Source organism: Carcharhinus amblyrhynchos, chromosome 21 (genome assembly GCF_965287045.1).
Source record: "Carcharhinus amblyrhynchos chromosome 21, sCarAmb.v2.hapA, whole genome shotgun sequence".
Classification (NCBI taxonomy): Eukaryota; Metazoa; Chordata; class Chondrichthyes; order Carcharhiniformes; family Carcharhinidae; genus Carcharhinus; species Carcharhinus amblyrhynchos.
Genome location: NC_137344.1, coordinates 7,455,205 through 7,471,299, shown reverse-complemented (window position 1 = coordinate 7,471,299; position 16,095 = coordinate 7,455,205). Strand labels below are relative to the sequence as shown.

At 42.9% G+C, this 16,095-nt stretch overlaps 1 protein-coding gene across 22 annotated transcripts in view; it reads right to left on the bottom strand.

The window, feature by feature from the left end:
• The window catches only part of bptf (bromodomain PHD finger transcription factor), a 160,383-nt gene that overhangs the window by 91,841 nt on the left and 52,447 nt on the right, over positions 1 to 16,095 (bottom strand). For 15 of the 22 annotated variants that reach the window (XM_080209404.1, XM_080209392.1, XM_080209383.1 and 12 more), the window contains exon 4: positions 12,338 to 12,418. The exons of the other annotated variants lie outside the window; for them this stretch is intronic. In XM_080209404.1, the coding sequence (XP_080065530.1) occupies positions 12,338 to 12,418 (81 nt within the window). The remainder of the gene's footprint in view (positions 1 to 12,337; positions 12,419 to 16,095) is intronic. 22 annotated transcript variants of the gene reach the window in all.

Below are 16,095 nucleotides of genomic sequence, written 5' to 3'. Positions count from 1 at the left end.
ACCTGAAAGGCCCTACCTTGTCTCTTATTTCCAACTTATCATCTACATTCAGTTAAAATTTGTGTTACTTTAATGTTAATTGTCATTGTAATCTCTCTTGACCAGTCTTATCTTCACCTTCACTTCCCCTCAACTTCTGCATTTTGCTGGTTGTTGCTCAAGAATTCACCTGACATGCACCATACATCCTCCTCTTGTTATTTCATCACCTTCGCTATTTTCCAGTCACTTCATTAAATTTAGTCCTCTTCCAACTCAAGTTCGACTTTAGATTGTTCCTTGCAGCTCTTCACTGCTAATCTAAACCTTTTGAAACCTTATAGATTACAAGCCCATTGCAGGTACTTTAACTGAAAACAGATTTATTTCAAAAAAAGATCAAGGAGTATTTTGCAATGTGGAGAGCCGAGGAATTAACCTGCATCTATACTCTTTAACAACCTGGTTATAGGTGCCGACATGCATCTTGAATTCATGGAACTGGATCTCACTTTCAAGATCTACACAAGCTAGTAGTTCACTCGTGATGTACCACTATGATTATTCCAGTGAAATACCTAGAACTAACATTCAATAACCTCCAAAAGGCATATATTACAGCAGATCTGCATATAAGAACATAAGAAATAGGAGCCGGAGTAGGCCATCTAGCCCTTCCTGAGTACAAGAGAAAAATCTTCATCTATAAATCTACCCTTTTTTTTAGTTAGTGTGACAACTTGTAAAAATCACCACTATGGGCATTATTTGTTACAGTCAAACAGAAAATCTTACATGGATCTTTCAATCTATCAAGGATATTATATTTCCTAAGGACAGAAAAAGTAAAGTTTATTGAATGCTTCACTCATTGTTCGTTACCAGGACAACTCCATTGATGCTTAAGAAAAATGAGGTAAGCCATATAAACTAGGAACTTTCCACCTCTGTTCCCAATCTGCTCTGTTAGCTGGCATCAGCCTATGCAGTAGTAGTACAACTGGCCTTGGCACTGCTGCCAAAGTTGTTCTCATTTGAGATAAATATCAAACTCTTTTTGGAACAATGCTTCTGAGATGTAGGATGAGGACAGGATTTGCTCAGACCATTTTTGTCCCTCATTTCAATAACATTCAGATTCATTACCAAAGCTTACACATGAAATTCAAAGATAATTGATTAGTTCTACCCCACCTCAACCTGTTTTTGTTTTTTTTTTAAAAACTGTTCTCTACCTTTTATTTCTTGGTTTTTTTTCTCCCACCCCCAACTCTTCCCCCCATCTGATCCCCCATTTTCTTACCTTTTCTCCCCCATTGCTTAATTTTACCTCTTTTCCACCCATCTGCCCCTCCCCCCACATCTTGGTTTGTCACAGCCTACCCTCTACTTCAGCTTCTCTGCTGTTTGTCCATTCACACCTTCTATTCTCGCTATGGACTGCCATTAGCACCTTTTAGCCTTTCCCCTTGTTTCTGTGGCTCTGACTCATCTTTCATTCCCTCACCCTACAGTATAAATATCTCTCATTTTCCATGCCTTTTAGCTTTGACAAAGGGTGATCTGGACTCAAAATGTCAGTTCTTTTCTCTCCTTATAGATGCTGCCAGATATGCTGAGATTTTCCAGCACTTTCTCTTTTGGAATTGAAAGAAAAGTTAAGCAAGACACTGGAGGGCTGTTACTGGCCATACACTGTGCCTCAAAGAAAGGAACGCATTCAGTATTGAACACTGAAATCGGCAAGGCAAATAACCTAGTGTTTAAAAAACGTCTGGTGAACATTTGAGTTTCTCAACCAAAGGATCAACACTCATGTGATTTCTTTTAACCCCATATCATTTTAATTCAGAATGCAGACAACGGGACTCAGTAAAAAAAACATTTCTATTGATCCAACAAGCACACTTAGGTTCTGTAATTACCCAGCAATTAATTCCACTTGGGAGAACAGTTATTACGCCATTCCATGGCTCCATTACAGAAGTTTTTGTATTCAGAGTTCACAAAATACAAACTTTTGTAAAAAAAAAATCACAGTGATCTGTAGTGTGGAAAAAGTATTTGTGGAAAGCTCAATACCATAAATATCCAACAAGTAGATGAATCAATTAAATTTACATGCTCAATCACAACCACACTTAAAGAATTCCAGTCATGTAACCTCTATGGAAGACAAGGAGTTAAAGTGAAATACGTTAAGAATATGCAATATAAAAAGGTTTCCAAGCGACAAATGACCAAGACGTATATGCTGTCTTCTTGCTTCAAAATTTGCAATTGCAAAAGTGGCAGCACATCACTACCTCATTTTCCAACCATTGATTTACATTAAATATGTGGCACTTCCAACATTTTGATTTTATTGTTACATGTATTAGTATACAGTGAAAAGCATTGTTTCTTGCGTGCTATACAGACAAAACATACCATTCGTAGAGGAGAGTGTGCAAAATGCAGTGTTACAGTCATAGCTAGGATGCAGAGAAACTTAATATAAAAGGTAGGTCCACTCAACAGTCTGATGGCTGGTACGTAACCTCAGGCTTTCATATCTTTTATCTGATGGAAAAGGCCCAGGGTGCACAGGGTCCTTGATTATGCTGGCTGCTTTTCTGAGGCAGTGGGAAGTGTGGACAGAGTCAACGGAAGGGAGGCTAGTTTGTGTGATGGACTGGGCTTCATTTGCAACCTTTTGTAATTTCTAGCAGCCTTGAACAGGGCAGGAGCCATACCAAACTGTGATACAACCAGAAAGAATGCTTTTTATGCTGCATCTGTGTAAGTTGGAGTTAAAGCAGACATGCCAAATTTCTTTAGCCTCCTGAGAAAGTAGAGGCATTGATGGGCTTTCTTAACTATAACCTCAACGTAGAGGGAGGATCAAGACAGGTTGTTGGTGATCTAAACACTTAGAAACCTGAAGCTCTCAACCATTTCCACTTGACCCATTGATGCAGGCAGGGGCATGTCCTCCACTACAGTTCCTGAAGTTGATGGCTATCTCCTTCATTTTACTGGCACTGAGGGGGAGATTGCCATTGCACCAGTTCACTACGTTCTCTATTTCTTTACTGTATTCCATCACATCATTGTTTACTATTTGGCCCCTTTTAGTGGTGTTACCAGCAAACTTGAAAATCAAGTTGGAGGGGAATTTGATCATACAGTCATAGGTTATGAGTATAGTTAAAGGCTGAAGGCAACAGCCTTGTGGGGCACAGGTGTTGAGCATAATCATGGAGGAAGAGGTAGTATGAGCTGACCTAGAAAATAGGGATCAAAACATTTATTCAGTTAGGATTGTTTTATTGCTCAGCCATCCTTCAACCAGGATATCAAGATAGTATTTTTTGAGATTGAACGCCAAAAGATCAGAACTGGGGAGTCCTGCTTGGTCACTGAAGCAACTGGAGAATCATGATAATTCAGTCTAATAATAGTTTGGATCTCTTTATGTAGGGTAGTTACATTTAGCTAGAATGGGCTAATATTTTTATCACTGGTATTCCCAGGACAAACCTATTTTTTTCAAAATGAATTCTGATAAATACTACCTGATGAGGGATGTTGATTCACAAGCAATTCCCTATGTGTTGCAATGCAACAGAGGAAAGGTCAGAGGTTAAGAACATTGAGACAGTACATAAATGGACTTTTGTATATTTTGCTTGTAAATGTTAAGGGAAAGCTTTAGTTAAGAATGCATTATATTATGACTGGGATGAGAGGAGAGCACAGTTTGACCAGCCCCACTACCACTGAGGTCATACCTTTAGTTTAAAGTTTAATTCACTCATCAAAATGGCCAATTGTTTCCATTTGCTTTTGTTAATCAAAGAGATCGTAACCGTGCTTCTTTCAATAAATAGCAAACTTTTTAGTTTATTATAAAACCAGGTCAAATGCAAAGCCAGAGTTTATTAATATACAGTATGAAATATGAAAGTATATTACTTACTGTTTTGAGATACCCCAGTCTCAGACACACTCCCAAGAGGGATTCTGGCAAAGGTTAAAAGTTAATAGTTCAAAAGGAAAAGGAAAGATCGTGCAGCCCTTGAAGTGGTGTCCGGGATATATGGTTTCTCAGTGCTGAATTGCAAAACAATTGATGATTCTTGCACTGCTTTTCAGACATGCTTGAGGAACATTTGCAGGCACTCTATTCCAACATGTATTCACTTCCAGATGCAAAGTGGCTCTGGACTCCCAAAATATTGTTTTCTTTTTTTCACAAAGATTTGGTCCTTCATAGATTCTACGGTATCAGCTCAAACTGCTCCATGCCGAATTCTTCTCAAACCAAAACCAACTTTTAAACACAAATTTTCTTTCCCCAGAACCATAAATTACAATGCGACCTCCTTTGCAGATGGTCCACCAGGGTGAAGAAGTTTCTAGCTTCTTCAAAAATGCATACCTTGTTTTGTAAAATGATCTTTAGAAATAGCAATCAGTTGTGCATGAACCCTTTGAGAAAGTGTCTTTTAATACACAAATTCTTCCAGAATACACTCAGTCCTCAAAAGGTGAAACATTTTCTCTGATCTTTCAAATTGTTGTGAACATTCTCCATTATTTTTATTATGGATGCGCACCAGCATTTCACTAACCTAAAAAGTGAGCGAGTTCTGTCTATTCTATACCAATTAAACTTTGTAGCTAGTCACCAAGTACATTGCAGCACCCAAGAGCAACTTACCTATTTGTGTGGAAATGCACAAAACCTTCCTCCATCCAGAAGCACTCCCTAGCTGCACTGAAGTAAAACTGCAAGCAAAATACAGACTAGCCAAAAAATCTTGATGTACCCACTTCATATTCTGATTGATTGCAGCCAGCAGACAATTGAAATGATTGACACGTTTTAAATTATTGACTCAGTTACATGGCAGCCAAATCAGTCCAGTAAAATCTGTAATTTTAATAATGCGTTAATGAGAACCACACTTAACAATGCTCCTTATCTTACTGAACATCCAGACATAATTGCATACAATTACATTCAATGCCATCTATTCTGTGGCAGAGATAGGAAGGTCAGTCCCACATACTTTCAAGCAGTTGGTTCAAAGCAGCATTACTGGCAGGCTGCCTGGTATGTGGCAACCGTTCTTGTCATTGGAATATAGTTCATAAAGTCCTTAACATGCAAAAGAAGGCCATTTGGTCCAAAGAGGTTAAAAGGCTTGTCTCAGAATATTAACCAAAACTGACCACTATAAGACCAAAAGCTTACCTAGCTTCTTCAATTCAAAGGAACAAGTACACAGAAGGGACTTAGACTTGTTTTAAGTGAACTTTGGTAACTTCTGCTCATTTACTAAAATCAATGGATTAACAAATTGAATTCCGATAAAACAGAGTTCAATAAAAATGCACTGAATTCACGAAATATAAAATCTAGATCCTTCAAGGCTTAGAAATAAATGTATTGCTAAAGGAGGTGAGAGTTTTTGCTGCTACACCATGTTACTAACCTCCAACCAACTTTCATATCTAAATTGGCATAGATGACACAGAGTTCTGGTATTTGACAACCTGAAAGAATTACCTTGAACATCTTTCTCTGAGAAGCTAACTGTCTTGCTGGCTCTGAGTTGACGGCCTGATGTTACCCATGCCGAGTGCAGGGTGTCGAAATTTGCTGATGACACCAAGATTGGGGGAAAGGCATATTGTGCGGAGGGTGTGGAGAGTCTGCAGAAGGATCTAGATAGGCTGGGCGAATGGGCCAGGAAATGGCAAATGGAATTTAATGTTGGCAAGTGTGAGGTGGTCCACTTTGGTAGGAAGAATGGTAGGAAGGACTATTACTTACAGGGCGAAAAACTGCAGCAGGCGACGGTGCAGAGGGACCTCGGGGTCCTTGTGCATGAGTCGCAAAAACCCAGCTTGCAGGTGCAGCAGGTGGTCAGGAAGGCGAATGGGATGCTGGCCTTCATAGCGAGGGGGATTGAATATAAAAGTAGGGAGGTCTTGCTGCAGCTGTATAGGGCATTGGTGAGGCCGCAGCTGGAGTACTGTGTGCAGTTTTGGGCGCCGCACCTGCGCAAGGATATTTTGGCCCTGGAGGGAGTGCAGAGGAGGTTTACTAGGCTGATACCGGAGTTGAGGGGATTGAGCTATGAGGAGAGGCTGAATAAACTAGGCTTGTACTCGTTAGAGTTTAGAAGAATGAGGGGAGATCTCATTGAGACGTATAAGATGATGAATGGGATGGATAGGATAGAGGTGGAGAGACTCTTCCCGCTCAAAAAAGACAGTAGGACTAGGGGGCACAGCCTCAAGATAAAGGGGAGGCGGTTTAGAACGGAGTTGAGGAGGAACTTCTTCACTCAAAGGGTGGTGAATCTCTGGAATTCTCTGCCCGTTGAAGTGGTGGAGGCTGCCTCGCTAAATATTTTTAAGAAGCTGGTTGATGGGTTCTTGATAAGAGAGGGGATTAAGGGTTATGGGGAGAGGGCGGGAAAGTGGAACTGAGCCACAACAGATCAGCCATGATCTTATTGAATGGCGGGGCAGGCTCGAAGGGCTAGATGGCCTACTCCTGCTCCTATTTCTTATGTTCTTATGTTCTTATTATACAGTTTCTCTTAGTTGCCTTTCCCCCAATAGTTCAGCTTTGCCCTTAAGCTTCCTTGCGTTGAAAACGTTACACTTGTCTTCTCACTTGAATTTCAGCCAGTGTCTCCTGGCAATACAAGATGGCAGGCAAGATGATTACCGATACCCATCCACACATGCAAATGCTTTGACAAAGGATCATCTGGACTTGAAACGTCAGCTCTTGTCCCTCCTTATTCTGCAGAAAAGTAGTTCACCTCCTACCTCCCCAAAACCTGTTCATCATTTAGAGCACAAGCTAGGAATGTGATGGAATACTTTCCAGTCACCAGGATGAGGTTGCTCCATCAACACTCAAGCAGCTCAACATCAACTAAGACAAAGCAGCCTGCTTGATCAGCAACTCATCCACCATAAGCATATGATGCAAGTTCCCTCCAAATCATATACCATCCTGATTTAGTAGTACTGCAGAAAAAGGTGATAGTTTTCCAGGTTAAAACACTGGAGCTCTCACCCAAACAGCAACGTGATCACATCTACACTCAGGGACTGCAGCAATTCATCAAGAGCTCACCAGTACCTTCTCGAGACCAATTAAAGATGGATAATGCCAGTGGTTTCCAAATCTCACGAATGGATATGGAAAAAAGTACAAGGATCTCGTGTATTTGTTGTTCATCCATCGTCATTGACGAGGGCCTCGATACCATTAGACATTTTGAGACTGGTTGTGGTGTGCCCGAAGATAACTGATCAGGCCAATTCGGGCACAGAATGTCCTGGCACATATTGGACAGACTTGTGTAGGCATTGTAGTTGTTGTGCTGGTGGCTCTGGATTTGTGCAGCTCATGCTCGAGTTGTGGTTCAGCAATACACATTGCTTCATGAGCTTGACAGCCTTTGTGGATGAGACAGCACCAGGTAGGGTGTTTTGTGCCAGCGTTTCCCAGGTGGTCACGTCAATGGCAAGCGACTTCAGGGAGGCCTCGAGTGTCTTTGAAATGTTTCTTCCGCTCTCCATGCAAGCGTCTTCCAGCAGAGAGTTCCCCAAAAAGGAGCTGCTTGGACATATGGGTGACATGACCTGATGTGGGTATGCCGGCGTTGGACTGGCATAAACACAGTAAAAAGTCTGACAACACCAGGTTTTAGTCCAACCGATTTATTTGATAATAGACTCACAAGCTTTCGAGGTTTCCCTCTACGTCACCTGAAGAGAGAAACCTCGAAAGCTTGTGAGTCTATTATCAAATAAATCGGTTGGACTAAAACCTGGTGTTGTCAGACTTTTTACTGTGACATGACCTGCCCAGTGGATCTGCGTTCTCAGCAACAGCGTGTGGATTGATGGAGACTTGCTCTAGAGAGAACTTCAGTGTCTGGTACTTTGTCTTGCCAACGGATGCGTAATATTCTGCGAAGACAAGTCTTGTGGAAATGATTAAACTGTCTTGCACGCCTTCGATACACAGTCCACATTTCACAGGCATACAGGAGGGTAGTGAGTACCGCAGCGCTGTAGACCTTCAGTTTTGTTGCTCGGCTGATTCCTCAACATTCCCAGACAGTGGAGCGCAGTCTACTGAAATCAGAACTTGCCTTTGCTATTCTGCAGTTAACTTCTGTATCAATAGTCACTGCTTGGGAGAGGGTGCTGCCAAGGTCAGTGAACTGGTCCACTGCCTGTAGTTTCTGCCCCTTGACTGTGATTATGGGTTGTGTACGGTGCATGACTTCAGTCCTTTTAATGTTGATGGTGAGTCCAAAGTTGTCACAAGCCATGGAAAATTTGTCCATACTGACTTGCATCTCTAGCTCTGAACCAGCATACAGGGCACAGTCATTGGCAAAAAGGAAATCTCTCAGAACAATCTCTTTCACTTTGGTAATAGCTTGAAGTCTCCTCAGGTTGAAGAGCTTTCCATCCACTCTATGCTTGAGGCTGATTCCAGCAACACTGTCCTGGAAGGCATCATTCAGCATGGCAGTAAGCATCATGCTGAACAGTGTGGGTGCGAGCACACAGCCCTGCGTGACGCCACTGGTGACTGGGAATGCCTCAGAGGATTCACCACCATCCAGTACTCTGGCAATCATGGAACTTGCATACCATCTGAATGAATTTGGGAGGACAGTCAAACTTTGACATGATCCTCCACAGGCCTTGTCGGCTTAGTGTCGAAGGCTTTCGCGAGGTCAAAGGTTGTATGGAGCTCTCAATTTTGGTCCTGGCACTTCTCCTGAAGTTGGCGCACCGCAAAAATCATGTCAGTAGTTCCATGACCTTTGCAGAAGCCACACTGATTCTGGAAGCAGGCCCAGCTCCAGATGAGTGACCAGACGATTTAGCAGGACTCTTGCAAGGGTTTTTCCTGTGACGGAGAGCAGCAAGGTTCCTCAGTGGTTGTCGCATACTTGCCGATTGCCCTTCCTCTTGTAGAGGTGTACGATGGAAGCATCTTTAAGTTCCTGAGGAATGGATTCTTGCTTCCAAAAGGACTGGAACAACTCGGTGAGCTTCTCAATAAGTGCAGAGCCACCAGCTTTATAGATCTTGCGAGTATGGAATCTCCCCTGGGGCTTTGCCACTGGATAGCTGGCTGATAGCTTTCGTGACTTCTGCTACTACCGGTGGATCATCCATGGCACCGTTGATATCAACCTGTGGAATCCTGTCTATTGCCTCATCGTTAATAGATGACGGTCGGTTGAGGACGGCTTTAAAGTGTTCAGCCCATCTCTGCAGGATCTGAGCCTCCTCTGTAATGAGGAATTGGACCATCTGTACTCAGGAGGTGGGAAGTCCCCAGAGACTGAGGTCTGTAGAGAGTGTTGAGGTCTTCATAGAACCATTTCAAGTTGCTTCTGTCAACGTATCCCTGTATTTCATCTGCCTTGGCGCTCAGCCAGGCATCCTGCATTTTACGCACTTTATTCTGGACTGTCCTGCGAGCACTGGTAAAAGCATTTTTCTTGGCAGCTGAAGATGGGTCACTCTGACAGGCCCAATGAAGACAGTGTTTTTCAACAAGTAGAGCCTGTATCTCCTCATCATTCTCATCAAACCAATCAAGCTGCTTGCGGGTAGAGGGCTTGAGCATCTTCAGCACAGACTGGATAGCATCCCTGAAGCGCTCCCAGTCGTTCTCAGCGCTGCCTGCAAGGCATAGGTCAACAAGCTTGATTTCTAAATCTTCAGCCAGTGCTGACACTATGCTGGGGTTCTTTAGCTTGGCCGTATTGATTCTTTTCATAACCTTGCTTCCTTGTGGTTGTCTCTTGGGTCTGATGCAGAGCCTCATTTTGGAGACAACATGCCTGTGATCTGTCCAGCAGTCAGCACCACACATGACCTTGGTTACTCTGACATCCTGCCTGTCTTTTCTCTTGACAATGACATAGTCGATAAGATGCCAATGCTTAGAGCGGGGTTGCATCCAGGAGGTCCTGTTATGGGTAGGCAGGCGGAAGGTTGGGTCAGTGATGAGGAGGTCGTGTGCTGCACAGGTCTTCAATAAGAGTAGGTCATTACTGTTCCACTTGCCCACTCCTTGTCTCCCAATGACTCCCTGCCAAATTGCACAGTCACACTCTTGCATTGAAATAGCTAAGCAAGATCAGCTTGTCGGTACTGCTCACTGCTGATTGTAGGGCAACTAGTTCTTCGTAGGACTTGTCTTTCATCTCTTCTGGGTTGTTCATTGTGGGGGCACAGGTGCTGATCAGGGTGGCTTGACTTCTGTTCTGTAGTGGAAGCTGTAATGTCATAAGCCGGTCGTTCACACCCTTGGGTGGACTATCAAGTTTCCGAACAAGGTGACTCCTGATGGCGAATCCAACTCCGGCATCACAACGCTCATCGCTGCCGCGACCGCTCCAGAGAAAAAGTATCCACCTCCAGTTTCAGTCAACTGATCTACGTTGGCTAGACAAGTTTTGCTCAGGGCTGCAATGTCAATGTTGTATCATGCAAGCTCTTTGGCAGCTAAGGCTGTTCTTCTCTGTCTGTCTGCTGTAGGGTTGTCCAAAAGCGTGCGCACGTTCCAAGTGCCAATGGTGAGTGGTGTCACCTTGCATTTTATTTTGTTTGTTCGACCACAAGATGAGATCCCACCAGCCGCAGTAAACTGGCCAGGGTGTAGTGAAGCAGGCGATGTTTAGGGCACCTTTTCTAGCCCCTTCCTCATTCTACACAGATGAGCAGTGCGCTCCTGAAGAGGACTGCTCAGTCGCCCAGGTAGACGCCGAGTTCCACTGTTGCTTCGGTCAGCAAAAGACAACCATTAGACCTGAGCTGCCTGCGTGCAGGTCCGTGACTACAGCTCCCAGTGTATCCACACCTGCTGCTTCGCCGCTCGCCCATTGCCACAGGACTTCAAGGGTTGAACAGGACACTGATAATGATGATGATGGTGTTGAAACTAGCGCTTGATTTAGATTGACGCGAGGGAGTTGTGCAGCATCAGCCTCACTCTCTCTTCCCAATTCCCATCTAGATCCAGTGGCAAGACAAGAGTCAAGACGGCTGGAGGTGGAACTAGGCACAGTGGATGACCAGGACATCATCTGTGTCTTGTCCTGCTCTTCACGTTCCACGACGCTTGCAGAGACCGCCTTCTTGACCGTTGGACCTTCATTGGTCTTGTCCACTCAATCCTCCAGACTCTGTCTTCACATGCTGGGATAGACAACTCCCTATCTCACCGAGGGTTGAGACCCGTCGGCTACCCTCACCTGGTTTAGCCAGCTTGTCGAGGCTGTTGCTGGGGTGTGGCCGCTGTTGCATGCAAACAGCTACAGGAAGCCACAGCTGAGAGCTGAGTGCCAGGTGCGGACAAAAGATGGACAAACCGCCTGAAAGGATGCAACATATTCCCCCACCAAAGGTACTACCCCTCCTTGCCACCCCATACACGCCATTTAGTCACTGGTGAAAAGGTTTTCTTTCACTACCTCTACCAGTTCCGACGTCTTTAGGGTATTAAGAGCACAAAGTTTAGCTAGAGGTCCTCACTCACTTCCATAAAACTTTCTCTGGGCTCAACTATGCCCCAATTGGTAGCACTTTCACCTGAATCAGAATATTTTAGTTAAAGCTGCACTCCAAAAGACTTGAGCACAAAAATTTAGGCTGACACTCCAACATAGCTCTGAAGGAGTGCTGCATTGTCAGAGATGATATCTTTTAACAATATAGTAAACAGAAGTCCATCTATCCTCTCACAGGTGGATGTAAAAGATTCAAAGATGCTGCCTTAATGATAAGGAGAGTTTTCCCCGTCTTCTGGTCAATACTTATCCCTCAATCAATCAATCAATCTCACTAAAACAGGTTACCTGATCATTTATCTCACTGTTGTTTGTGGAACTGTGCGCGCAAGCTGGCTGCCAATACACAGTGATGAAATTTCAACAAGTGCTTCATTGGCTCTGAAGCACTTTAGTACATCTTTAGATTGTGGAAACACTATATAAATGCAAGTTTATTTTTAAACTGAAATAGTGTTTACCCAATACTGCCCAGTTATCTACTTGACATGCTGGTGCAAGTCTCACTCTTGCTAAACACCTTTCCTTTCTTGGACTCCACTCATTCCTCATTTTAAAAAAGGCAAACAATGAAGCAATAAACTTAAATCACTCTTTGATGCTTCACCTTGGAAAATCACTGCATTCATTTTATGGCACATGTCCAAGTGCTTTCCCACCAAATTACTTATCATGCTGAAGTAGTTTGTAAGTAACACACTGCCCTCAAGATTAGTTTGTAGAGTGTTGCCTACCGCCTTGTTGCGTAGGAGCTTGTTTCAGAGTTCCCACAACCTGCAATTCTCCCTGGCCTGGCTCCATGGAGTCCCCATTTCCTATATGAACATGAAAAGGGGAGAAAAGAAAACGATTGAAGGAAAAACAAACTGGAAAACAAAAAAATAAATAAATCTATGGGGGGGACAAACAAAATATGAAAAATGGACAACACAAAGAAAACATAAGTAAAGATGCAGATTTGTGAAAAAATGAGGTGGAAAATACCTTCACTGTCTAGATAACCTACATCCAGGCTCCACTGAGTGAACTTTGGGCCAATCAGCAACATACTTTCATGAATCCTTCAAGACAATGCTCTTAAGACAAAGTTTGACCTTTAAATTCTATCAATATTTTTCAGTTCAATGGATAATAACTAACAACCCGCCTTTAATTTTAACTGAAGGCAAACTATCAATTTCTTAAAAAGATGACAAAATATGTTCAATTTCAATTCTAGGTCAAAAAATCCTTCACTTCACCTTTTTGAGCTAAAACTAAGTTTTCAGAGATTCTCTATGGAATCCATGTTTTAAAAGTAACTATTGCTCACAGGGCATTTGGCCAGCCAAATAAAAATTAATTTGGGTCTGGTTTATATCAGGATCAGAAATTGTGCATATACAATCTCCAGTCTGTATGCCAAACACTGCACATTACTGAAATACATAGTCAAAAATGAATGCTTTTCTCCTTCAATGTTCAATACATGACAACATTTGAATCAATCCACAGCAGCATCTGTGTGACATTTATGGCAGAATTTAAAATATGATAAGCTACCTTAGCTAAAGTGCTTGAGAAAGGACTGCTGAACTGTCTTAATTGGCAGGAGGTGCCTTAAGAGAACTCTGACACAAATCCCATTTGGTCTCACAAATGAGATAGCCAACCTCATGCCAAAACATAAAAATTAAAAACTCATCTATTACATATCATAGCGGCACGATGGTTAGCACAGCTAGCTCACAGGCCAGGGACCCAGGTTTGAATCTGCTTGAGTCACTATCTGTGAAGAGTTTGCACATTCTCCATGTCTGAGTGGGTTTCCTCCCACAGTCCAAAGACGTGCAGATTAAGTGGACTGGCCACGCTAAATTGCCCCTTAGTGTCAGGGGGACTAGCCAGGGCAAAATGCATGTGGTATGGGGATAGGGCTTACGTGGGATTGTGGTCGGTGCAGACTCCATGGGCCAAATGACCACCTTCTGCACTATAGGATTCTATGGTTCTACTTATGGGATTGAATAGCTCAATTGTGTACAAGACCAGTTCTTAGTTATGGCTGAGTTGACAGCATTCTCACTCAAGTTAAAAACTCATTGGTTAGGGTTTTACTGCAGAGACTCAACACAAAATTTAGCATGGGACTTGAGTGTTAAAAGGAATGCATTGTTGGAGATATCATACTTTAGCTGCGACAGTAAACCAAAGGCCCATATGCCCTCTCAAGAGAATGCAAAGATTCTACAGCACCATCTTGAAGAGCGGGGAAGTTTTCTCCAGTGTCTGGCCTGTAACACACAAACCTTACAGTGCAGGAGACCATTTGGCCCATTGAGTCTGGACTGACAACAATCCCACCCAGACCCCACGTAAACTGACATATTTGCCCCGCTAATACCACTAACCTATGCAACCCAGGAATAAGGGGCAATTTAGCATGGTCAATCCACCTAACCTGCACATCTTTGGTGTGTGGGAGGAAACCCACGCAGACACGGAAAAAACGTGCAAATTCCACACACACAGTGACCCAAGCCGGGAATCAAACTCAGATCCCTGAAGCTATGAGGCAGCAGTGCTAACCACTGTGCCATCTTAATAATAATTCCTCAACCAACATTACTATAAAGAACTCTCTGATCATGATCACGTTGCTTTTTGTGGAGCCTTGCTACATGGGAATACACTGTTGGATGTCCTAAGTTACAACAGTGACCGCACAAAATGCACTTTATTGGCTATAGAGCACTAAGATGAACAGAGGTGGTGTAAAGTGCTGCATTAATACAACTTCAGTTTCTTATTATTCACTCCTGGGATGTGAGCATGACTTCAGTATTTGCCCATCCCCAATTGTCTTTGGGAAAGTGGTGTCAGTACTTCTATAGTGCTACACTGGAGGGAGTTGTAGGATTTTGACCCAGTAACAGTGAAGGAAACGAAAGAGATCATTCCAAGTCAAGATGGTATGTGACTTGGAAAGGAATTTGCAGATGGTGGTATTCACACGCTGCCCTCATTCTTCCAGGTGGTAGAGTTCACAGGTTTGGAATATGCTGTCAAAGAAGCCTTGATGAGTTGCTGCAATGTAGATAGGACACATGACTACCCAAGCCTGAATGTTGCTGCATGTGGACACAGACTCCAGTTTCTGAAGAGTTCTGAATGGTACGGTACAATGTAATCATCAGCAAACATCCCCACTTCTAGTTGGCTGAGCCTAGGACATAACCCTGATGAACTCGTGCAGCAAATGTCTTGGTGCTGAGATTGGTTTCCAACAGCTACTATTGTTCTTTGTGCTTGGTATGACAAACCATTGATTTCAATTTTACTCTGAATCCTTGGTGTCACTTTCAGTCAAATGCTGCCTTGATGTCAAGTGCAGTCACACTCACCTCTGGACTCATCTCTTTTAGTCAAGTTTGGACCAAGGATGAAGGATGTCTGGAGCTGACTGGCCTTAGTGGAACCCAAACTGACTTGCTGACTAAGTGCTACTTGATAGCATGGTCAAGGACATCTCCCGTTACTTTGCTGTTGATTGAGAGTAGACTGATGGATGGCAATCTGCCAGTTTGGGGTTTTTTTGCACTTTTCTGTGGATAGAACATACAGCCAATATGGAAAAATACCAATGCAAGATATGGTTCAGTCAGCGGCTATGGACAGCTTTCCCAATTTTGGCACAAGTCTCCAGATGTTAGTGATGAGGATCTAGAAGGGTCAGCCTGGATAAGCCTTTGTCATTCGGGTGATTGATCTGGTATTTCAGCAACTTACTTTGAACATAGCCCAGATTGGTACGAAGGATTTCCCAGTTTCTTGTCATCTGAATCACACCTTAAAATAGTAGCATGTGAACAAACTTTCTTAACCCAGGAACTGAATGATGGCTGATAAATGAGACACCTTCAACCACAGAGCAGCAGGGGGAGCTCCTGACACTGGTCTCAAGGCATTTCTTGCAGCAGTTTCCAACGCATCTGCCCAATTCTGTACCTTAAATTGTGCAACTTAACAGTGATGAACATACCAAACAGGTGAAGCAACCCACTGCTTCACAATGACTTTTGTCTTAAATCATTTATTTCACTCCATCACCCATCCCAAATTAACTGTTGACAAAATACAGAATCAATTTTGCGCAAACAATTTTAGTACATTTCAGTTTCATCCTCCAATGACAATTATTTCTGAATAGCACAGATCCGAGAAAAATTAAAGGCAGAAGCACAAACTTGGAGTAAGGCAATGGATATCTTGGAAATTAATATAAATTTAACCCAAATTACCCAGCAGCTTTTAATGCAATTCTGTTCCACTGATTTTGCAGAAATTTAAAATAATCCATCGCAAGTTAGTAAAACTGACAGTAGTAACTCTGCTGGAATAATGCCATCCTCAAGTTGACATAATTGTGGATCCCTTTTTGACAGCATGTTTTGGAGGAGAAGGGAAGAAGAATATTAAGGCAATTGAACTACTTTGAGTGTTGTTGTAACGA